This window comes from Anolis sagrei, chromosome 3, assembly GCF_037176765.1.
Source record: "Anolis sagrei isolate rAnoSag1 chromosome 3, rAnoSag1.mat, whole genome shotgun sequence".
Classification (NCBI taxonomy): Eukaryota; Metazoa; Chordata; class Lepidosauria; order Squamata; family Dactyloidae; genus Anolis; species Anolis sagrei.
In genome coordinates, this window is record NC_090023.1 from 202868529 (window position 1) to 202894295 (window position 25767).

General features: G+C 37.2%; 1 protein-coding gene across 2 annotated transcripts in view; it reads left to right on the top strand.

Annotated features, from left to right (window-relative positions):
- CACUL1 (CDK2 associated cullin domain 1) overlaps positions 1 to 22479 on the top strand; it is a 46647-nt gene extending 24168 nt beyond the window's left edge. For both annotated transcript variants that reach the window (XM_060768513.2, XM_060768515.2), the window contains exons 6-9: positions 11306 to 11395; positions 12732 to 12870; positions 16780 to 16823; positions 17420 to 22479. In XM_060768513.2, coding sequence (XP_060624496.2) covers positions 11306 to 11395; positions 12732 to 12870; positions 16780 to 16823; positions 17420 to 17460 — 314 coding nt within the window. In that variant the 3' untranslated portion in view covers positions 17461 to 22479. The remainder of the gene's footprint in view (positions 1 to 11305; positions 11396 to 12731; positions 12871 to 16779; positions 16824 to 17419) is intronic.
- Positions 22480 to 25767: the final 3288 nt, after the last annotated feature.

Genomic DNA, 25767 nt, shown 5'->3' on the forward strand with positions numbered 1-25767 from the left:
TGTTTTTTGATAGTTCTTATCGTTTTGTGCTAGTCTTTCAGTGAGCCTATCCATATTTAAAATATCCATGACTTTCAGTTGCCATTGTTCCTTGGTGGGTATCTCTTTCGTTTTCCATACTCTAGCCAGAATTGTTCTTGCCGCTGTTGTCATGTAAAAGAAAAGTTTATCTGCATTTTCCTCCATCTTACTGTCTGTTATACCTAATAAATAGGTCTCTGGCTTTAATTTAATTTTTGTCCGTAAGACGGTCTCTGTTTGTTTTCCTATTTGGCGCCAGTATTCTCTAACTCTCTTGCACTTCCACCACATGTGGATGAAATTCCCAGTTTTTTCCCCGCACTTCCAGCACTTATCTCCTGTTTTTTCTTTGTTGATCTTTGCTAATATTTCTGGTGTTAAGTGCCATCTATAGAATAACTTGTACCAGTTTTCCTTTATTTCTGCAGCATACGAGTATTTCAATTTTTTCCGCCATAATTCCTCCCACTCTGCCATGGATATTGGTCTCTCTACATCTCTAGCCCACTGCACCATGTTTCTTTTTACCTGTTCTGTTTCCGTATTCCATATTAGTAGTTGTTTGTAAATTCTACTTATCATTTTTGTGTCTATTTTTATCATCTTGTCCCAAAATCCCTCCTTTGTCTCAAAACCTATTTTTTTATCTATGTTGAAGTTTTCCCTAATTTGGAAGTAATGATACCATGAAATAGTTGGATCCAGTGTCCTTAATTCTTCCAATGACTTAAGTGTCGCTCCCTGTGTGTTTATTTTCAATAGTTGTTTGTATAATAGCCATTTATCTCGGGGTATTTCTTTAATATGGTTAGCCTCATTGGGTGAGAACCATAGTGGTGTTCTTATATATAATCTATCCTTGTACCTATTCCATACTTGGATTAATCCAGATCTTATCACATGGTTCTTAAAGTTTCTCTCCTTTTCTGCCTTGCCCCTCCAGAGGTATCCATGCCAACCTTGGACTAGATCAAACCCTTCCAGGGTTAGTAATTTCTTCTTCTCCAGTGTTGTCCATTCTTTTATCCAGTCCAGGGCCGCCGACTCATAGTAGAGTTGGAAATTGGGCAGGGCAAGTCCCCCTCTATTTCTGTCGTCCGTTAGATTAACAAAGCTTATCCTATGTTTTTTTCCCTGCCATATAAACTTTCCTATGTCTTTGTGCCATTTTTTTATCATTGTTTTTGATCTTATTATTGGCAGGGTTTGGAATAGGAACAGGACTTCTGGTAGTATATTCATCTTTACGACTGAAACTCTCCCAAGCAATGACAGGTTTAGATGTTCCCACTTCTTCATTTTTGTTTTAATTTCTGCCCATCTTTTTTCATAATTATTCTTTATCAGCTGTGTATTTTTAGCTGTAAATATTATTCCCAGGTACTTTGTCTTGTCAACTACTTTCATTCCTGCTATTTTCTCTAGCTCTTCCTGCTTCTTCTTATTCATATTCTTAGTGATGATTTGTGTTTTATCTTTATTTATTTTTAGACCCGCAACCTCCCCAAATTTTTCGATTTCCAACAGCCATTTATTTATTCTATCTATGGGGTTTTCCACAATACAGACCATGTCGTCTGCATAGGCCCGGATTTTATATGAGTAATTCTTTATCTTTAAACCTAATAGATCATTATTTTTCCTTATGTTGATTAATAGTATTTCCAAGGTCAAGATAAATAATAGCGGAGACAGTGGACAGCCCTGTCTAGTTCCTTTCTGTATTGGTATATTATTAGAAGTTTGACCATTTATTGCAATCTTTGCTGTTTGTTTTGAATATATTGATTTTATTGCATTTGTGTATTGGTAGCCTATGTCCATTTCTTTTAACGTCGCCTTGATGAAACTCCAGCTTACCCTATCAAACGCCTTTTCTGCGTCGAGAAACATCATGGCGACCTCTTTGTGGGTATTTTTTTCATAGTATTCGCTGATGTTCATTAGCATTCTCAAGTAGAAATCCAACTTGGTCATCTTCTATTCTTGTCCTTAGTAACTCTTTTAATCTGTCCGCCAATATGCTGGAAAATATCTTGTAGTCGACATTAGTCAGTGAAATTGGTCTATAGTTTTTTAGCTGAGTACCATCTGTATTGTCTTTGTGTATAATGGTTATTACGGCTTCTTTCCACGATTCTGGGATGATTGCTTCTTCCATAGCTTTGTTCATCACTTTCTGTATTGGTGTTATAAGAATGTCTTGGAATGTCTTGTAGTATTTTGCCGTAAGGCCGTCTGGTCCTGGGGCTTTATTTATCGGCATCTTCTTTATTGCTTTCTTTATTTCTTCCTGTGTGATTTTGTTATTTAACCTTTCCCTCTGTTCTTCTGATAATCTCTCAATCTTCATCTTTCCTAAGTATTCCGTTATCTTTTCTTTTGAAATATTGTCTTTTTCATAGAGTGTCTTGTAATATTTCTCGAATTGTTTGATTATTTCTCCAGTCTTGTAGTAGTGTTTCCCTTTGTCTTCAATTTTCGCTATATGTCGGGCTTGTTTTTTAATTGCCACTTTTCTTGCCAGCCACTTTCCCACCTTATTGGCGTTTTCGAATTTATCCTGTCTGACAAATTTGAGTTTCTTTTCTATTTCCTCTAGCTGTAATGTATTCATTTGTTTTCTTAGTAGTTCAAGTTGGTGGTGTACCTTCTTATCTTGTGGGTTCTTTTTTGCTTTTATTTCCCAGTTTATTATCTCTTTTTCTAATCTGTGTTGTTCCATATTTCTTAATTTTTTTAATCTTGCTCCCTGTGCAATTAAGTGGCCTCTTATATATGCTTTGCTGGCATCCCAAATTATATTTATTGATGTATCTTTTTCTGTGTTGAACTGGAAGAATTCTTGTAATAAATTTTTATTTTTTTCCTGTTCTTTGGGATCTTTTAATATATTATCATTGAGTCTCCATCTGAATATTCTTTGTCCTTCCTCTTCTTCCCGTATTGTTATTAATAATGGGGCATGATCTGAATTTATCATTGGTAGAATTTGGGATTTGGTGACTTTATTTAGTATCGTTTTAGATCCCCAAACCATATCGATACGTGTCCATGTTTTATGCCTACTCGAGAAAAATGTAAAATCTCTTTCATTTTCATGTTGGAACCTCCATATATCCTGTAGACCTAGATCATCTTTTAGATCCCTAAATCTCACTGGTAATCCCCCTGTGATCTTTTGTTTTGTCTTGAGGATTCCCGTAGACTTATCCTTCATTTCGTCCAACACCCCATTAAAATCTCCCATAATCAATAACTCATCATAGACTTGTTCTTCGATCTTTTTTCTCAGTTTATCAACAAAATTACTCTTAGACTCATTAGGAGCGTATATGTTACATAGCAATACAATTTTATTACCCATCTCAATTTTAACCCCTAACATTCTTCCTTCCATATCTCTGAAGGCTAAGACAGATGTCATTTTATCGTTAATGTACGTCACTACCCCCTTTTTTTTCTTTGGGCCAGATGCGTAGTACATCTTCCCTAAAGCTTTGTGTTCCAGATAAGTAATATGCTTACTCGATATATGGGTTTCTTGCAATGATATTATATCATATCTACCTTTTTTAAGTCTTTGCCATATTTGTTTTCTCTTCTTTGGGGAGTTTAGCCCATTTATGTTGTTAGAGTATATCTTAACTTCCTCCATTTTGTTCTTCTTGTGTTTTTATCCTTGATGTCATATCCATTCCGTTCATACTGGAAGCATCGTCGTTAAGGGTCGGTGATTTTTCTCTTGGTCTTTTCCTGCTTTTTTCCTGTTCCTCTTCTTCTGTCTCTTTTCGCCCTCCTCCTCTTTCTTCTTTAACTAGCCTTTCCCAGAATTCTTTTGCCTTCATTTCTGATGTCAACCAATACTTTGTCCCTTTCCACGTTACCATTATTCCCTCTGTTCTTTCCCACTTAAACCTAACGTTTCTTTTTTTCAGTTCGTTTGTCAAGAAGTGGTATTTCCGTCTTCTTTCTATTATGGTCAGAGGGTATTCTTTCAATATTGCGATCCTGCTCCCTTTATACATCGTTGGGGACTTCGCGTTCTCCTTTAACACTTCATCTCTAGTTACTTTTCTCACAAATCCTACAATCACGTCTTTTGGAGTATTATGTCTTTTGGAATAACTTGTTGGGATCCTGAAGACCCTGTCTATTTCTGCCTCTATTTCCCCTTTTCCTTTTTTAAGTACACAGGTTATTATGTCTACAGCAATCTCTCTTATATCTTCTTTGTCTTCTATTATATTACGGAATCTCAGTTGGTTTTCTTTTTCTTTAACTTCTATAGCTTCTATAGCATCTTGTTGATTCTGCATTTTTTTAACAGTATCTTCCAGATTTTGGATTTTTTTCCTCATTCCTTCTTGTTGGTTTTTGATGACTTTATTTTCATTCTGTAGTTCCTTATTTTCTTGTTTCAGTATTCCTATTTCCTCCTTCATTCCTCTCATCTCTTCTTTGATTGTTGTCTGCATTTCTTCTTTTAATTTCTTTCCCATTTCCTGCATTTCTTTCTTGATGGTTTCGCTTTGCCCCGCCTGACTCTCTTGTATTTTCCATATTTCTTTCAGTAAGTCTCGCAGACTCAGTTCTTCTGGAAGCGAGTCTTTTCTGGCTGTACCTGTTCCTTTTTTTTCCCCCTTATCTTTATCTCTTTCTTTTTCCATTTTCCCTTTCTGTGCAGACATTCTTTTTATAGGGCCAGAAATATTTTATTTAAGTTGTTTTCTCTCCTCGCTAGGTTTATTTTTATATACTCCCTAAATTGACATGTTGTATCCTAGTGTCTTTTTGTACTGTACTTGCTATGTTCTATAATCTATCTATATCTTATACTCCCAATGTCCTCTGTTCCTGATCTTAAATGACTATCTTTTTCTCTAATAAATTTATGATCAATTTGTAGTATGATAGTAATATAATCACAAGTCTTCCTTCTTATATCAATTCGTTACTCTTCTGATGTCCTTCTGATGTCCTCTTCTTAACCAGACTAATAATATAAACTTTATGACAGAAGTTTCCTCAAATTAATCTTCTCTAGTTCTTCCTTATTGCTCTATTTTATATTTTCCAATATTTCGGATCTTTTAATTTCACTGTATCTTTACTATTTGTATATTATATATTAACTTAACTTTTAGGTTATTCAGTTATATGCACTCGCCCAGGTAGTAATTATTGCACTCTTATCTTAAATCTCCAGTAACAATTCATCCACTGATACATTCAAGACATACAATTATCAATTATATACATCAATCAATTATGTGCACTTGTCTATTTAGTAATTATTGCACTCTTATCTAAAATGGTCCAAAGTAATTCCGAGGTCTAGGTATATAGTTAATATGTATATAATAAATATCTGTGTAGCATCTATCCATATAGCATCTATTACATGTATAATTCACATTAACCTCTCTAAAACTCCCCTCTATCTATATAATATTTTACTCTATCACGCTATGGTCTCTATTACAATAATTAACACAATAACACAATAATTGACACTACTTTTCGTATCCAGGCCTCATATGATCTAGTTACTCTAGTATGTTCACAGTCCATCCATGTCTCTCTAATTTTGTTCCTTCAAAATTACTGTCCTTAATTCATTCAATAATGTCAAAATGGTCTTTCTATTCTAATTCTAATAATTTAGTGGCAGTTAATCCAAAGTCCTTTCTCACACATTAATCCCTTGTTCCCTTGAATCATTGCCTGTACCTTCTTTTCTTCCGTTTCGCTCTTCTCCTCTCTTCTCCACTCTGTCCCGCTCTTTTCCACTCTTCTCCTCCCTTACCTACTCTTGACTCCTTGTCTCTCTTGCCTTTCTTGAGGTATCTTTCTTCCGTTTCTCCTTTCAGGTCTCCGCCTCTTTCGCTGCTCGGGGTAACTCCTCCCCTTTCTTTCTATCTCGTCATTCTTGTTTCCGGTTTTGTTCTGTTCACTTCCGTTGGCTCCTCTCCGCTCTCCCCTCCTTCCTGGTTTCTTTCCTTTCTTTTTCTCTTTCGCTTCTCCTATCCCCTTTCTTCTCTCTCGCAATTCCGTTTCTTGTCTCCTCCTCCCCTTTCCTTTCCTTTCTGTCCTTTCTTCTCGGCACTGTCTCCGTTGCCTCCCCCGTTCACGCTCGATTTGCCAGCGTCCCGTTCACCATCCTCGGAAGGTAGGTGGATTCTTGACCGTGGAGGGGTGGAGGGGGGAACCGGGATGGAAGGGGAAGGAGGGGTGTGGGGAGCGGAGGCCTATCAAGACTCACCGTTCTGCCTCCCTTTGAGCCTCCCTTTGAGCGTTACAGCCGCCTGCGGGTTGGAGTCGCGTCGGAATTTGCAGAGCCTTCAGTCCAGAGGCTGGAATTTATATTCCTCGCTGGTTCTTGTTCCTTTGTCCTTTGTCAATGTCCCTTTTTTTTGAGGATTGGGTTTGGGATTTCTCTATCGCGGATGGGCCTTTGTCCTCCCTGCGTTTAGGTTTCTGAGCTTCTGTGTTTCGATTAACCCAGAAGTGAGTTCCACTCTCCCATTCTTCCTCTCTCCTCTCTCCTCTCTCTCTTTGCCTCTCTTTGCCTCTTACTTCTTCTTACTTCTTACTTCTTACTCCTTCTCAAGGGCTGATAATTTCAACCTGTTGTTCATTTAGCGTCGACCCAAATTCTCAACTTGGGGTTCCCTTTCTTCGTTGATATATTTTCTGCTTTTCACACTTCTTTCAGATTAAAATAGCAGCTGGCGTCTAAACCCGCGTTGCAGCCTTGCGGCTGCCCCGGGCGTCCTTACTAAACCCCCGCACAACTGGGCTTCAGACACCCTGGATTCGGTAGTTGGGGTTCCTCATTTCTGTGGCTTCCCCATTTCCAGGCTGTGTCAGTCCAATTGATAAGGCACCAACCCGCTTCTAGCTGCTGGGTTGGGGGAGCGTATGCTCTACCAGGGGGTGTTTAGCTGGTCGGTTCCCTCAGAACTCTAGCGAACCGTGGCGGCCGCCATCTTGCCGCTACCGGAAGTCTTTCTTTCTTTCTTTCTTTCTTTCTTTCTTATTAGCACAAGGGATTTATTATCTCATCATTTACTTGTGGTGAATATTTCTATCCGAAGCGTAACTTCTAGGTGTATCTTACGGTTTTACTGAGAATGGTTCATGCTTCTGACACATGAATTAGCAATGGTTTTCAGGCATTTTGGTTTAAAGGTCATTGTTGAAATGTGGTATGCTACTTTTCATTGTAATTGGAAGACTTCAAATGGCAATAATAGAATCTTATTACAGAAACTCCAAGGGTTTTTTGAGATGATCAAAGACTTGGACACTTGTAAAATGTCCAAGTCTGGTAAAGAAAGGTTTGAGTATTATAAACTTTTCAGTTTCCGACATTATACCTTCTTCTTTCTCAAAGTAGAAGATTTCTTGGTTACCCAATTAAACAGCTTGGGAGTAGGTAGAGCAGAGTTTATAATTAACTTGCAACATTTACTATCACTAGCTAAGTTACATTCATTGGTGTTATATCACATTCATGGTGGATAGAGTTATCAATGTCAGTTAGCATAATTGCTAAATGAGATATCACTGTTCGCAGGCTACCTGTTGTTTAGTTCCCATGACCCCAAGCAATGTGGGGATGTTGTTTGCAAACTGTTTATTACAGTTTAAGTATCTGCCTGGTTACTATTGAAAATAATATAATATAATTACATAATGGATAGGAAAAATAAATATACCAATGAATACCCCAGGGGGAAATGGGAAGGGAAATGGGGAAAACTGATAGCCAAGGCAAAGAATAACAGAAAATATAAGAAATTGAACCAGACTATCCTTATGATCCAACAAACAGAATGAACAATAAAGGAAATGTATTACTGTTCCTGGAGGGAGGGGGGTGAACGGAAAAGTTGGGGGGAGGGAGAAACTATTATGTGTATTTTATTTGCTTGCCGTTTTAACAGTTTTTAGTTTCTGGGATATGTTTTAAGCGGCATTGAATCTTGCGACATTGAATTTTGCCAGAGTTTTAAACCGCCTTGAGTCCTCCTGCAGCTTTGAGAAAGGCAGGGTAAAATGAAGCAAATAAATAAAAACAAACAATTATTATTATTATTATTATTATTATTACTACTTTATTTGTACCCCGCTAGCATCTCCCAAGGGATTCAATGCGGCTTACAGCAGGCCGGAGCCCAACACAATACAACAAAACAGTACATAGCAAATAAAACAGTTAAAGCAGAAAACAATAAACAATAGCAATGCAACAGGACAATTATTAAAAACTGAGCCGGCCGGAGTAGGGGTACAGGATTAAAAAGTGCTGAAGTGTCGGAGGGATAGGGGATTAAAATCAAGTGCAGTGTGCGGTGAGCAGTGATCTTGGCTCTACTAAAGTGCTTCTGGGGTTTGGTAGAAAAGGAATTGATACAAGTAGGGGAAATATATCTTATTTATTATTTTGTTAAATCATTAAAATATATGTACAGTGAAAGTCATCTATGTTATCTTCTAAACTTCATGTGGAAAGTGGTTATGTTATACTCTTCTTGTTTATCCCAAATATTTTTTTTTAAAAAAAAAGTTGGCAAAAGTACATGCCATTATCGTGAATGTTGGTTAGGAGACGCTCATATTTTCCGGCTCAAGCCTTTACAAAAACATCACAAAATGCAGTTGTACTATTCTCCAGTTATTTCATCTTTGAAACAGATATATTGTCACCATATAAGAAGCAGTAATTTTCCAGGCATTTCATGGCATGCCAGAAAGAAGCACCACAGGAATACATACTAGGAGTTAAGCTGTCATCAGGAGATGGATCATGTGAAGTTCTTCACATTTGCTCAATGAATTTTTAGAATTTTTAGAATATATCCTAATGTAACACCTTTAAAACACACCCTACATTTCCCTGGGTATTGTAAAAGCTTTACAGAAGTGTGAGTGTGATGTGAGCAGATACAGAGAGAAAATTAAACTGGTGTCACATGTTGAATTGCCTTAAGCGCAGATTTTCTTTGTTCAGATTCCAGCATTAGTCTTACAGGTCCAGTGTATAGGATGATTGATGTAATAGAACTTACATAAGAACTTGAGTAAAATCTTCATTATGACAACTTGTGTTTTCGTGCTAAATGGAGTGCAGCTTCCTTATTTTTTCCAACCCATTTGGCTGTTCTTTGCTGATAAAGTATCAAACACCTTGAACGTTTCCAGCTTTGTTTTGCTATTACCGTAAAAAGCTACTGTCTTTAAGTAGCTTCTTAGAGTTAAGTATCTAGAGTTCATTATATAAGTATGTATACTGGATTTTCTGTATCTGTGGGCTCCGCACCCATGGTTTGAATCCACTGCAGATTGAAAAATATTCAATACAAAATTAAAATACCAGAAAGTCTTTCCACAACCAGCAAATTCATTGTTGCAGGAACCTGTGTTCTTGTATGGGAAAGAGGCAGCATACCAGTAACCCATGCAAGCCTTTCTGGGGACTCCCAGAAGCATGTTTGTGTCACTGCCATTTAATAATATCATTCACTTTTTATCCCCATGTTATGTTCATAAATACAGATAGTGAGAATCACAAATGCCTTTGCAAATGCTCTTAATTCACAAGTTGATCCTGACTGCCACTGTGAAGTTAGGTTCATTAGATGTTTAACAGAAATGTATTAAATGTAAATTTACATAACAGTATTGAAAAAGGAGAAATTCAATAAGGAACAAATAGATGAATCTTTGGTTATGCTGCTGAGTTTTGATAATGCTGATTATGTTTTTCAAGGATATTGGCAATAGCTGTTCCAGTGATAGCCAAGGAAGCAAAATAAGGGAAAAGAAAATCTAGCAGCAGTAAATAAACTTAAACTTAAATGTCAGTCACTTTTTATGTAGAATGAATATGTTGTATGGATATTAAGACTGTTTCAAAGGTCAAGGATATCACTGCCTTCCTCTTGAATTGCAGGCTGTGTTTTTTCCCTCCTTTTTGGCATATATAGTTGGATAAAGCAGCTCTTCCTGTTTTGCTCCTCAATTTTTATTTCATGTCAGAAAAGAAAAAAAATGCATTCATCTCTTTCTTAATGAGACTGTTTATACCTGCGAAGGATAGCTCATTTTCTCATTGGAAGCATTATATTTCATTGATGTAGAAAACACTAAAACTGGTATGGCTTGCTGCATTTGTCACTATGCCATTTAAATATTTTGTTGAATATGTTGGGCATTATACTACGCTCCCCTTTTGGCAGCTCTGGAGAAGCTCTGAAACCTTAGACAAACTAAAACACCCCCGATTTTGTCTGGTGGATATATCAGTATTTACCTCTTTCTTCATGGAGATACAACAATGCATTAATGCTATGCATTAACGTTGGACACAACTTTGTGATTACTGTTCTTAGCATTGATAGCATAGCATCAGTGTAAACACTGAGGAATGGTGGAGTTCAAGTTAGGAGACATCACTTAAATGTGCAATTGTAAAATTGACAAAGAACATTTTTTGTTGTCATAGAGTATCACGAGAATGTTTATGATAGCTATTTTTAACATGTTATTTCATAAATAGAAAATGAATTCAGATTATTTAAAAAGTGCCTCTTGACTTCATGTTCGTATGTAGATAGATTGAAATATATTTTTAAATTGATTTTACAGTGAATTGCTTTAAAATAATAAAACTCTGAATCATTGTTCTACAGCTTTGAAGATGGTAATTGTGATGTAGACTATGACAAACAAAGTTTATGAGATGAGTTTTCCTAAGAACCCTTGGTTCTCATGGTCACATAACCATATTTTCAGAGGCCACTGACAAGGCACATTTACAATATATTAAATATATTAAAATGAATTAGTTAGCAGTGGTGCTGTGCATATATGTTTTTTTCTATAGTAGTGGAGGTAAACAGTATTGAAGATTTAGGGGAGAAGTACCAATACTTCTGATGCACAGGAGTCACTCAGATTTAAAATATTTTGCGTAGTCTGGCCTTTTGTATAAAGAAGAACAGGCAAACCCATTAATGTGGATAATTATTTTGAAAATAATACATCCTCTGCAGCATGAAACATCCCTCCAAACCAAACTAGCATTCAGAAAGGTATATGTTTTAAATGTTTCAAAGATCTTCCACCTGAGTTGTTTGAAGTCAGGTAAAGCCATTTGACAGACTTGTAGGTTTTTGCTTTTGCTTCCATTAATGTACATTTCAGATAATTCACTCTTTAATAAAAACAATGTTTGATGTAGAATTAATCTTTGATGAGTTTCTTTTCATTTCAGCTTTACTTCTAGAAGCCCAATCCACACCTTTCTGGATAAACCCTTCCACCATGGCAAATGTTGTCAAAGGATTGTATATGCTAAGACCAGGTAAATTAATTTTTTTTAGAATGATGGTTGGTTTCTGTAAACTTACACTTCTTGTGTCAGCTTCTTCAGTGCATTGCACAGTGGAATGCCAGTTGAATGTCGTAACTAGGTTCCTGCCTTTCTTGTAAAACTTTACCCATAATAAATTTCTCAATGATATCAGATAGAAACTGCAAGCTCAACTGCTGATGCAACATAATTTAATATCTGGACCTTTGTCCCAGTTAATTTTTGAGGCTGGCATTGAACAGCAGCCTTGTAACATTCTTCATTTTGGCTCCGCAAGCTCACCTATGAAGTGCCTATACAGACTTCTTGTTATGGTTCAGTATACACAAGCTTTGTTTCACGCACAAAAGTATTACAAATATTGTATAAAATTGCATTTTGGCTATATGTATAAGGTGTATGTGAAACATAAATTAATTGCATGCTTAGACTTGGGTTCCACTCCTAGGTATCTCATTATGTATGTAAACGCAAATATATAGGTATTGCAAAATCTGAAATTCAAAATACTTCTGGTCCCAAGCATTTTGGATAAGGGATACTCAATCTATACATTCTTATAGTTGGTAGATCAATAAACAATTGCTTGCTGCTTTTTCAGTACTTGTTTGTAGAATCAGAATCTCTGCAAAATCTAGCATCTTCATTCAGCCCTTTCTGTGATAGAGATGAGGAATATGCAACTCTTTTGGTGTTGTTATGCTATGGCTCTCATTGTCTCCCATTTTTGGCAATGCTGCATACAGCAGATGAGAGCAGCAGTCCCAACAACACCTGAAGGCCACACATTTCCTCATCTCTGCTTTCCTTTCAGCTCCTTTGACAACTGTATTATTTGGACATATCTACATACTAGGATCAACTAGAAGACAGGTATCTGTGTTTGTGGCAGTCCTGTCGGACCATCTGTTTAGCTAGATACAGGACCTTTGTGAAGAGGTCAAGTGCAATTACTAAGTGATGTGGCAAACATGGTGCATTTGTTGTCATGTTTACTATCGTGATATTTGGTACATGGCCGAAAAGCACCTATATGCCATCTTGCTCCTTATGGGTTTATTATTTCATTAAATTAAGCAGTCTGAAGTAGTTTACCAGATGAAGGATAATCTTGTATACCATTGCATTTAGTACATAGCAAGACTAAGTATGAGCTCTATGAATATAATACCAAAGCTTGTTGTTTGGCTTCCATATATCTTCTGTGTAATATAGTGGCTAGTAAAGTGTGAATGGGCGAGAAAGAGAGAGAGGGAGAATGAGTGCACAGGGGAGAAACAGGACATATTTTTAAATTGATTTTGTTTTACTGGCTATTTCTTTTCAGAATGGGTTCAGATGGCACCAGCTTTATTTTCTAAATTTATCCCAAACATCCTCCCTCCTGCTGTAGAATCTGAGCTTGAAGAGTATGCTGCTCAAGACCAGAAACTTCAACAAGAGCTTATTCAGGAAGGATTTTCCAGGTAACAGTCTTTATGTTTAAAATTGTGACCAGGTCATCCAGTATATGCATCTACTTATACACTGGACACCACAAATCCATCAGTGTATCTGTCAATTATTACAAGCAAACTCTGGAAGGCATTAGGGAGTGAAGCTGGGTTAATAATCAATTCTTGATAAGTGGAGTATGTTGTGATTTTGCTCTCTCACTTGAAAAGGTTGTGTTGGCTCTGGACAAAGTAGAAAACCAGCAGTAATATTTTTCTTTAGTATCTTTTACATTTTGTAAGTTTGTGTTGTGAGACAGTTTGTGAAGCAATGATTTCCCCTAAAATTCTGCCTTCTTTCTTATAGACTATTTGGTCCTTAAGACGATCTGTAGAGGCTCTTGTGGTACCATAAACTTCTGAGCTCTGCTTCCAAGTCTTTGGAGCAGGAAAGTGCTTTCTTTCTGTAAACTAGTTCATTTCAAAATGTCATAGTATTATCTATCTGAACAAGGAAACTTGGACGAGCATTTTCATTACCAGCAATTTCTGAGATTTACTTTATCAGGAGTGAAACAGAAAACTTATTATTATGAAAAAGCTCGAATTACTTACAAGAACTTAATTGATGCCAAAGAGATTTGGGGGGGGGGGGGGGGACGGGACGACAACAACCCCAGGGCTGCTGGGATGGCTCCTGTTGCAACCATTCAAATTTACCAGACTTAAAAACTTACTATGAAGCTGCCTGCATGAGCTGGCTTAGAGATTGGAAACAACTCAAGAATGTAAATTTACTTAATCTAGAAGGACACAGACTAAGATTTGGGTGGCAAGAATACCTATGGTATGAAGGAGAGAGATTAAAGAAGTCTTTTACCAAACATATAATTAGAGCAAGCCTCATAGATATCTAGAACAAGTACAAGTTAGGCATGGAAGTGAAAACACCCCTGTGGCTGAGAGCAATAGAAGCTATTGTGAGACCCATTTCCAAGGATGATATAAGGACATATGGGGAATTAATTATCAGATTTAATAGCCAATGGGCACTAAGGGGGAAGATGAATTGGGTATCAACATTGATTGCATTTATTGATGTTAGGTTCTAATGTTCTATGCGAGGTTTTTCTGGGATTATTATGTCGGTATCTGTTTATTTTACGGAGGCACTGAATATTTGTCTTAGTATGTTGGAATCACCCTGGGTCACTCTGGGGAGATAGGGTGAAATATAAACAAAGTTTTTTTATTATTATTATTATTATTATTACTGCTACTACTACTACTACTACTACTACTATCACCAATTAGATTAAAAATGGAAAAAGGACAAAAGGGGGGGGGGGATTTGTCTAAAAAATATTAGAACTGGAAACTGTATTAGAAAAAGGGAAAAAAGTTAAATATCCAAATTGTAGAAATACATCCTATGTTCTAACCTGGAAGACAACCAAGTAAAAACCTCCACGATTTCATGGGCAAAAGCTCTAGGGAGAAATATAGATCTTGATAATTGGGAATACCTGTGGAACAAAGGTTTCAAATTTAGAGTGGTGGCTTCAATTGGAGACAATTTACATAAAATGTAACATAACCCCAGCTCTCCTAGCTAAAATAGATAATTCGTAATCAGGATTCTGTTGGAGGTGTAAAGTAAAGAAAGGGAGCTTTTTCTATGTAAGGTGGTCTTGTGGATTGGTGCGGGCTTATGATCCACAACAAAGTAAAAAAAAAATCAGGGATGTGCCTATTTAGAATGACACAAGTAAATATGTATTTAGTGTACCCTCAAATTTAGTCTTGCCATGAAGCACAGTGGGAGCAATGGCCTTCTTCTAGTAACTAGCTTTGATATAGTCCAAAAGACTACCAAATGCCAGTGATCTCAATTATTTTTTCACCGTGATGGAGAAATTCATTTGGCACTTCTGCTTTAGGTGCCAAATAAGTGTGATGACATTTCTCTAGTTTACTGTATCCATAAAGGTTTTAACCGTCTTTTAAATCACATTGGTAAACTACTGAAATAAATGCTGTCAAAAAGACAACTACTGCTTTCCACTCTATAGGAAATGTTTTGTGTTTCTGGTTTTCCATATATATAATCTGAACAAGTAAACTAATTTCCTCACTGCTGGGTACTGACCACAATCTGTTTTTGTTGGCTACCCTGCATAATTTAAACATTCAAAGAGTAAGACTCTCAAATGCAATAGTCTATGACAAGGTGGGGAATGCAAGCCATGCATGTATGGGTCTCAGTGCCTGACTTTGCATTCCCACTGCCCCATGCCACTAAAATTCCTCCAGAATATAGGGATACTGTGGAATTGGAAAAAGCTATGTAAAGAAAGAGATTCAGGGCACATTAATATTGTTTTAAAGCGTAGTTAAGCGGTGTTTTAAAACAAAGTAAGTAAAAGGTAAAGGTTTCCCCTGACATTGAGTCTAGTTGTGTCTGACTCTGGGGGTGGTGCTCATATCCATTTCTAAGCATATCTGATGGGAGAATTTTATAAATAAAAACAAGAGGAATGTATTGATCTAGAAGTATAGAGTGTTAACTAAAATGTACATAAACTCTGCGAGGATTAGTGATGGAAGCCAAGGTGGTGGGTTGCACTGGGGGCAGGATGAGGGATTATTGTACTGTGTGTGACGGGGTGTATGTGTTTGTGTATGTGTACATGTTTGGTATGTGTATTGTGGGTGTATTATAATTTTAAAATAAGAAGTTATTTTAAAAGAAAATTCATTAGAGATCTTGAGTGTTATTGAGGAGCAGATTGAAATTGTAATTGTTTGTGTTTTGTTGTCACATTTTGTTCCTTACCGCCGTGGTTTCATTCATATGATTTCAGTTTTTGACCAGAAAAGTAGATTTTTTTTCTCTTTCTTCTAATATCCACCTGAAAAGACGCTAACTTTTAACCTTCCAGCTTGTAAGTTGACATGTAGGCATTTTCCTTGCCAGTAAAAAGACTTTAATATACAGGGTGTCCATAAAATCTCTTTAATGGAACAGAGCGCAGCAGTATGCCATTTAAATCTCTAAATGGTAGAGAGACTTTATGAACATCCAGTATAGCGAATCACTTCAACATCAAATTCTGATTAAACAATTGCCTCATCCTACTTCAGAATTCTAAATTGCTTTTCCCTGGTGACTCTTGATAAATTAAGCCTTGAAGATGTGATTTAGCCCTGGCAGTGTTCCAGAAGGATAACTGACTGGCAGTTCTACAGGTCACGTGTAATAAAATATAGTTTAAACAGGGATGTGCAGTTTTGTTAAAAGAATAATAATTTTTAAATATAGAGTGGAAAGCAATAGTTATCTTTTTGATAGCATTTATTTCAGTAGCTTACCAGTGTGATTTAAAGGACGGTTAAAACCTTTATGAATAGAGTAAACTAGAGAAATGTCATGACACTTATTTGGCACCTGAAGCGGAAGTGCCAAATGAATTTCTCCATCACGGTGAAAAAGTAATTGAGATCACTGGCAATTTGGTACTCTTTTGCACTGTATCAAAGCTAGTTACTAGAAGAAAACCATTGCCCCCACTGTGCTTCATGGTGGGGCAAGGCCTTGAATTTTCTAAGACTAAATTCGAGGGTACACTAAATACGTATTTAGCTTGTGTCATTCTAAATGAAACAACACAATCCGCATCAGGAGTCTTAACCATATGCTTAATTCTGTGATCCCTGTAGTATTATCATCTTCCAAAAAATGTAATTCTACAGAAATTACATTCTGCCACCCATGTAATGAAAACAAATTGACCCTAATTATTAATACATAATAAATGCTTTCTTTGGAACACTTGCATATTTTTTCTTCAAATGACACATGGATATTATTATTATTAAAAACAGTCTCATCAACATTTCTTTTGAAATCTAGGTTACTTTAAATCTCTTTTTTCCCCCTAGAGGTGACCAATCACGTAAAAGAGCTGGAGAAGAATTAACCTACAGTAAGTGGCTTAAACTGTTTTATTAATGCTGATATACTGTGCTTTCATAACAAGAATATAATTTTATTTCTCATGAATTGTTACAGAGAAAAAGTTAGGCCTTTGGGCTGTAGCAGTGTCTGCCGAACCAGACATGTATATCATGAATTAGGTTTGAACTAGAAACGTAGAGAGATCAGATGCATAGTTTTCTAAGGTAGCATTTTGCTCCACATCACTAATCGTGTGAGACTATAACACTTTAGGCATGGGATGTGCCTTTTCTTAGAAAGAACTTGGGCATGATCAAGACATTATTCAGGGAGTTTCATGCTTAATATGGTATTTTCAGGTGAACAGATGTCCTATATTGTATGTACATATAACTTGTAAGCCACTCTGAGTCCCCTTCGGGGTGAGATATAAATGTCTTAGATAAATAGGCTTAGATATATCAAAGTGACTAAGAAGGTCTGTTGTACAGAATAGTTCAATGGATTGCTTTTCACGTCTCTGTCCGTGAATAGGTGCAATGCTGTCTTTTTTCTTAAAGAGATAAAATTCAAAGTGAGGGGAAATTAGAGCGTGCTTTCAATAATTTCTTTTTGCTTTTTCAGATGGTTCAGCCTCATGTGCAAGCTCAAGAGGATGCAGATAGTGACTGTCCTAGAAGCATTATATTCTTGATAGGAGTGGACACCGGAATGGCATTAAATGGAAAGGTATCCCGAGGCTCAGTTGAGTCCTGCTGGTACTCAAGTTCTCCGGTGCAAAGCTATAACCGAAGAGGAGCTTGGACGTATTTCTTACTACATAATAAAATGTCTGTTTGCTGCTATTGTGGGGGCTAACTTGGAACAATGTGGCTGATCTTGAAGAGTTCTTCTTTGGCAATCCTGTGAAGAATATACATTTTTTTTTTCATTTTCCTTTTTCTTTTAAAGATCACTGTTTACTAGACCTTGATAGACAAAAAGAGCAGCTTCCTCTGAAAGGAACATTTGCACTATTTGAAGAAAAAAAACACACACACACGTGGACATTGCTGAGTGCCCATTTAGTGGTCCAAACATTTTGTTCAGTAAATATTGACCACCTAACAGTATTTATTTTCACAAAAGTTTGCCTCTAAAAGCCACTCTCATGCAGCTGCTCCTTTATAAGAATGAGCTCATACATAGTTCACATCATTCATCCATTGAGCTCCCTGTACTTTCGAGGCCACAGAAATGTCTCTTAACCTGCTATATAATTAAACATCACAGAAAAGTTACAGCATTTTCCTGTGTACATTTAGCTTTTGGAGAATAAGCCTGGGAAAGATGTACTTCTTCCTCATTTGCTTTCCTGTGAGAAGAAATAACACAAATATAAAGGTTGCTTGTATGTTGCTACTGCCTTCAATAATACTTGCAAAGAATTAAAGATAATTCCATTCCAACGTTCTGAGTTGAAATGGTAGTACCTAACAATTGAAGGATCTTGCAGGCCAGGTTGTCCATTTCTGTGTACTTTGTTTTCATTTTGGCAGCACATGGAAATGCTTGTTCCGATTTAAAATAATCAACTTGTTGAATATCTCACTGTTGGACTGTTACGATAGACTTAAAAGAGTGTGGCCGAAAGACTCTTTGTATTTCTGGCTTATTTCTGGGCAGCAAAGTACTTGAAGTCAATTTAACACATTGTTTGCTTCTATCTTTTTGGAAGAAAGTGGTGGGGATTTCAGTATGATTTACACATAAAAGATCTTTCAGTATCAGCTCTGTTGGATAAAGCTTGAATTTAAGATTTTAACAAACTGCAGTAATTTGCACTGCATTATAGGTATTATTAATGTATCTATAATATGTAACTCACAAGGGAAAACTGGATCGCTGCTTTCTCTTTCTGGGTTTGGATTAGAGGCTAATTACAAAGTGCTGTTTGCATCCAAACCCCATATTCTGTGAAGAATCACTATGTATGCAGGGCAGTAGTAGGCAACAATGGCCTTCCAGATGTTTTTGACCTGCAGCTCCCATAGTTGTCTTTGGTAGCAGGATTGATGAGGTTTGTAGATCCAAAACATTTTGGAGGATCACATTTGTCAACGGTTGATATACATGATGTGATTTTGCATAGAAAGGGGGAGAATGGTTCCATAGCAGCAAAGATAAATGTGGATTAATTTGTGACTGAGCCAACAAAGCTGAACGGGATGCAGCTGCCAAGAGAAGAGAAGTGAGACTCTAATGTGAGCACAATGTCCAGCTAATTCTCTAGAGAGGAAATGTTTTGTGCTTTTGGTTTTCCATCTATATAATCTGAACAAGTAAACTAATTTCCCCACTGCTAGGTACTGATCACAGTTTGATTGTGTTGGCTACCCTGCATAATTTAAAAATTCATAGAATAAGACTCTTGAAATGCAATAGTCTATGACAAGGTGGGGAATGCAGGCCTTGCATGTATGGGTCTCTGTCTGGTTTTGCATTTCCTTTGCCCCATGTCACTAAAATTCCTCCAAAATATAGGGATACTGTGGAATTGAAAAAAGCCACATACAGCAAGAGAGGCAAGGCATACTAATATTGTTTTCAAACACAGTCATTGGTGTTTTAAAACAAGATAGTAAAGGTTTCCCCTGACATGAAGTCTAGCCATGTCCGACTCTAGAGGGTGGTGTTCATCTCCATTTCTAAGCTGAAGAGCCGGCGTTGTCTGTAGACACCTCCAAGGGCATGTGGTCAGCACAGAGCGCCGTTAGCTTCTGGCCAAAGCAGTACCTATTGATCTACTCACATTTGCATGTTTTTGAACTGCTAGGTAGCAGAAGCTGGGTCTAAGAGCGGGAGCTCACTCCGCTCTCCAGGATTTGAACCACCAGTTCAGGAGCTCAGCAGTTTAACCATTTAAAACAAGATATTTTACATTGTCCCTAAAGAAAAATGCAACTTTGTCCTGCTTCTAAAAGGAGTATTGCTCAAGGTCCCATGGAAGTTCCCCAAACTTTGATTATGCTGTTGAGAGCATCATTTCAAACAACCACAAATATCCCATTAAATTTCTGATTTTTACTTTATTTTTCTTTTAGAAATATTTGACCATCTAAGGCCAATTCCAGTGTCATTCTTAGATGTTCCATTCTTATAGAGATGGATAGTTCTTGAAAAACCGGTTAATTCTGCCAGAGGAGCAAAAAAGTTAAAATCATTTTGATATTCAAACTATTTTTAATTGGTGGAGAATTGTATTCTTTGTTGGTAAGAAAAACATTGTTTCACTGAAAATACATTTGTAGCTGCAGTAAGAAAAAGCGTTTCCAATTTTTGCAACTGTTTCCTCTTTTGATGTATAAATACACTCTCCTCTGTTTTACTAAATTAGTTCAGAATTCCCTATACAAGCAGAAATGAGGTCTACATAGAAAAGGAATCCCCAAATCTCAAATATTGAAATGGCTATCTGGGTTACCCATGGCAAGGAGAATACACATTCCTGTGTTAATGTATGGATATATCCATATTGCTATCATTGCTCTTCACATTGGTTCATCAGTATAGATTTGTAAGAGAAATCTGGATGGAGAAAAGGTTTAGTACGTACCAAACATACACTGAGGCTAACTTTTAAACAACTGTGGTATCTTTTGGAGTTTAAAATATTAACAAAGTTTGGGTTTTTAAAAAATATATGAAAGACGGGTAGTTTGCTTTTTTCATGCCAGGAGTGGCTTGAGAAACTGCAAGTCGCTTCTGGTGTGAGAGAATTGGCCATCTGCAAGGAAGTTGCCCAGGGGATGCCCAGATGTTTTACCATCCTTTGGGAGGCTTCTTTCATGTCCCCGCCTAGGGAGCTAGAGCTGACAGAGGGAGCTCAACCCTCTCTACTTGGAGTCGAACTGCTGACCTATCGGTGAGAAGTCCTGCTGGCACAAGGGTTTAACCCATTGCACCACCAGGGGTTCTGGGTAGTTTGCTACATCCATATGATTTCTTTCACTGCAGATTTCTCCCTAGATTCCTTCCTTGCAGCCTTTAACTAATAAGGCAGAAGATGGCTACTGCTTCACTCTCTGGAACATATTATGGATTGAACAGTTGCCCCACAAGCATTGGGGCACTTTGGTATGTCTACAAAGAAGAAATTGTTGTCTTTCCCATTAATGTAAGCCCAACACTGATAGACAACTGCTTACTATCCTGTAAGTCACTTTATGATAGCTTGCTGTAAGTTTTTTGGGCTGTATGGGCATGTTCCCGAAGCATTCTCTCCTGACGTTTCACCTGCATCTATGGCAGGCATCCTCAAAGGTCGTGAAGTCTCACAAACTCTTGTTGCCTCCCATAGATGCAGGTGAAACGTCAGGAGAGAACGCTTCTGGAACATGCCCATACAGACTGAAAAACTTACAGCAAACTAGTGATTTCAGCCATGAAAGCCTTTGACAACACACTTTATGATAGTTACAAGGTTTGATTCCTCACTCTACTCCAGTCCCAGTTTCCTTTAGAATATACTGATATACCGATGGGCAGATCAAGGCCTCATTTTTTTACTGTCTTTCTGATCTAGAGAGTCAAAAGCAAACCAATTGAAGCATGTAAAAGATTCTTTCTGTGTATTAGCATGCCCTGGCAGTGAAATCACAGTCTTCCCAGATAAGCTATTCCCGTTTCACACCTTGTGGCATCCATATATCTATACCATGATACCTAGATGGTAATGGCTGCATAGTCATCAAATTAACCTCCTGGCACACCTTGGTCTAGTCTGGGCCTGATTATCTTTGGGAAATGTTTAATTTGGATTGATTTCTGACTATGTTGATATAGGTTAGAATCAGATTCCCATCAAATATTTTCTTGTCATAACGACCACAATGAAGCTGATGGGATAGAATTGGAATAAAAAATAAAAGCACCCTGGATTTCTAGTTATATGCACATTTTATTATGTACTTGTTAAATCTTCTAAAAAGCTTTCACTTTTGGGATGGAGAATGTATTCGTCCCAGAGGTACTACAACTCCCATGGGCCCTAATCAGCATAGCCAATTGTTAAGAGGGATAATAGTTGTGATCCTACAACATTCGCAGGGCTCCGCATTTATTAACTCAGTTGTGGCTTGGAGAACACGCACATTCTTTTTCTACCAATGTTTTTATTTGTGTCATTGAAAGTTGAGCCATAGGACATAACAATCCTCTATGATTTTAGGACAAAGCATTCCTTTGATGTGGTCCATGTTCTACACATCCTTTCAGAAATGTTTTTAGCTGTATGTAGCAACTTGCCTGAACAGGAAGCTTGAGAACTTATTGTAGAAAATAAAATAAAAAAATAAAAAATGCTGTATTATGTTGTAAATTACTATTAAGATTTCTGTATGTTTTGGCATCTCATGCTGAAATCATTTGTTTTCCTATCCTCAAAGGGTTTTATCTTTGTGAACGGAGTATGAACAAATGCAACAAGACATACGGAATAATGGTTGCTTTGTAAACAATTTTCCTTACAATTTGGTGGATTAGTGTATCCAGTCTCTGGAGCCTTGACTTTTACCTACCACTTGTGTGTACGTATGTGTTTTCCACATGAGACCTAAATGGCAATGTTTTATGCATTGGGTGTCATCTTATATATCAAATTTGTTTCCTGGGAAACTTGCTCTATTAAAGTATTTTTAGATAAACGCCTTGGTTTTGAATTTGCCATTTTTACCTAGCATCCACTCGTCGTGCAGGACTGCATAACCGAGAGAAAGCCTTATGGGATTGGCATGGAATTTGGTCGATTCATTTCTAAACTAAAATCCAAGAATTTCTAAGGAGGGTAGATACTATTTGGGGGAGGGAGATGTGTCTACTAATGTAGCATGATGCTGATCAAATTACCCTAGGTTTACAGTACTAGTCCTCCTGTATTCATATCTAAAGGGGTGTGCAAAATTTCATACCTAATTCATAAGTTTTGTATACATGAACAGATATTAAGAAACACGGGGAGAGGGATGTACCCACGGAAAAACTTAAGAATTAAAACTCACCCAATATTTTTTTGTTTGAATTTTGTAAAGTTTGGAAGCCTATCAAAGTCAGTTTCATTTTCATCGCAAGCAAGGGAAGCCAAAAAGGCTGCCATTATGCCTTAAATTAATGGTCGCTTGCCATGAGGAGAGAAAAGCAGCAGGGCGGGACTAGCTGAGTGAGCTGGGAAAAAGAGCACAGAATTCTGGGTAATGTAGTTTGGGAAGGCGAGGAGCCCTATGGCAGAGAATTCAAAAGGCCCTGCCCTAAACTACATTTCCCAGAATTCTGCGCAGCATCAGAAAACTCCAATTACAGTAGACCTCACAGCCTCTGAGGATGTCTGCCACAGATGCAGGTGAAACTTCAGGAGAGAATGATTCTAGAACATGGTCATTCAGCCTGAAAAACCTACAACAACCCAGTGATTCCAGCCATGACAGGTTTCAACAATACAATAGAGAGTTTTTTCCATCCTAGCAGAAGCCAGATTTCCAATAAATTGTTGACTCTGTAAAGAGGAGAACTGACTGATATTTCAATACAAGTAAGTAAATCAGTGTTGGGCTGGGAAGAAATCTCTAATTTGTTCTATTGGTTGATATGAGAGACATTCAATGAGATAGCTGCTGTTAGTTTTTTTAAATGACATTTTTTGTCAAAGCTTTTTAAAAAATTCCCCCAAATCAGTAGGTATGAATATTTCTGAAACCTGAGGGGAATGATCCCTGTTAACTTGTGTCATTGTATAGAAAATTCAAGGAGATAGCTCTTGTAGGTGTTTTTAAAATGTTGTTCGTAAAAACTTTGAAAATTCCCCCTAAATCTGTGGATGAGTGAAATGTTCTGAAACTTGATGGGCTAGCGGTGGTAAAGGTCTTCTATAAACTTAGCAAGTTTCATGCCAATAGTTCTAACAATGAGGGAGAAAAGTGCCCCTGATGTTTCTGCATTGCCACAATTAATTACTTAATAAAAAGTAACGAAAAAGTAATTAAATCGTAGTTTCAATACAAACCTCGTCCAATTTCAGAGACATTTTAGAAACAATTTCCCCACTCCCTTATTTCATACTGAGTACTGAAACGTTTTTAAAAAAATAATCTTTATTGAGAATTTTCAGTTAAAATCATTAGAAAAAGGGAAAAAGGGAAAAATGAGTATTGGAACGTTTTTTCATTGATTGCACAGTTCTAAATACAAACATTGCACAGGGCTGATACAGGTTTTTTATCTTGTTCAGACTGTCTGCTTCATTCAATGGCATGTAAGCCAATTCTCAGCATCACACTATTACTTAAAAATTGGGACATTTAATCACCTACCAGCAGGCTTCTGAGCATGAATGAGAGTGCTGAAAAGTGCTTTGGTATACAGTGATCTTTTGATCTCCATTTCCTGAATCCCACTTTATCTGCCAGATGGAATAATGCTAGCTTACATTAGCTGATAATGAAGTGGCAGTTCTTGTTTAGGACACCACAAAAGCTTGATGATCTATCCCCTTTCCTGCTGAGTAGCCTGTTTGCTCATTTATTTGTACCCCCCCCCCCTCGGTAAAACACCCCATAATTTCTAAAGTGTCTGGTTTGTTGTATCATAGAAATGTATTGCTGGAAAAAAAACTTGTATTTTGTACATTAACTGTATTAAAATATGAATGTGGATAGATTAGGATGGTTTTACTACCCCATCCACAAAAAGAATGTCCACCATTATGAAGAAAATATATCTGTTCATTACTGAAGACAATAATAACAGCCATCGAAAAGGATTGCTGATAGGGTTTTTTCCTTTTTTTTAAAAAAAAGTTTCAACAAAATGCATACACCATCAAAGAGGACAAAGAAAAAGAGTACACATAAACCAAACAAGCATAATACAAATAATAATAAAGACACTATTGTTGTTGGCGGGGGGCTTAACTGCATCTATGATGTTGAGATCTGTGCTGGCGGTAGTGTAAACTACCTGCAGGTTCAACCAAGCCAGAGTGGTCTCAACTGAGAAGTAGAACTAAGTGCACCCAACCCATTTAAATATGGTGAAACAAACGCCAAAGAAGTCTATGCTGGCTTGGTTGTCACCCAGGATAATAAGGACCATGGCGAGTGCTTCTCCTGGGTACCCGTCAACAAGTGGGCTGCAGGAACCAGGACCCACTGCTGAGCAACCAGGGTGTGGGCCTGTAGGGCAACTGGAAGCAAAACAACTACAGAAGCAGAAGAAATTTTCAATGCCACAGAACTGATGGATCGGTGATGTTGAAATCCCAGGTGATGGCAGGATTGAAGAGAAGCAACTGGAAAAGCTAACACAATATGAGGATTTAAAGATCGAACTGCAAAGACTGGCACAAACCAGTAAAGGTGGTCCCAGTTTTGATCGGCACATTGGGTGCAGTGGCTAAAGGCCTTGGCCTGCACTTAAATGCAATCAGCGCTGACAAAATTACCATCTGTCAGCTGCAAAAGGCCACCCTACTGGGATCTGCACACATCATTCGCTGATACATCACACAGTCCTAGAGACTTGGGAAGTGTCTGACGTGTGATCCAATACAACAGCCAGCAGAGTGATTTTGTTTGCTGTGGACTCATCTTGTGATAATAATAATAATAATAATAATAATAATAATAATAATAATAATAATAATTTATATATAGACTGCTCTCTCTCTCTCTGAGGGGCCAGGGTGGTTTACAACACAAAAAGGCAAACATTCAATGTCTGGACAAATACAAAAAAACAACAATAATGAAATATAATATACATAAAATGGCAGTGGACTTATTGTATTAAAATTGATGTCAATATGAGAAGATACAAGTAATCACAAAGAAACAGGTTATGCTTATCACATACTCAACATTAAAACATCTCAAATGATAAAAGCAAAATAAATGGAAATCGGCTAATTATAGTTGTTCTTGAAGTGTACCCAAATGGTCATG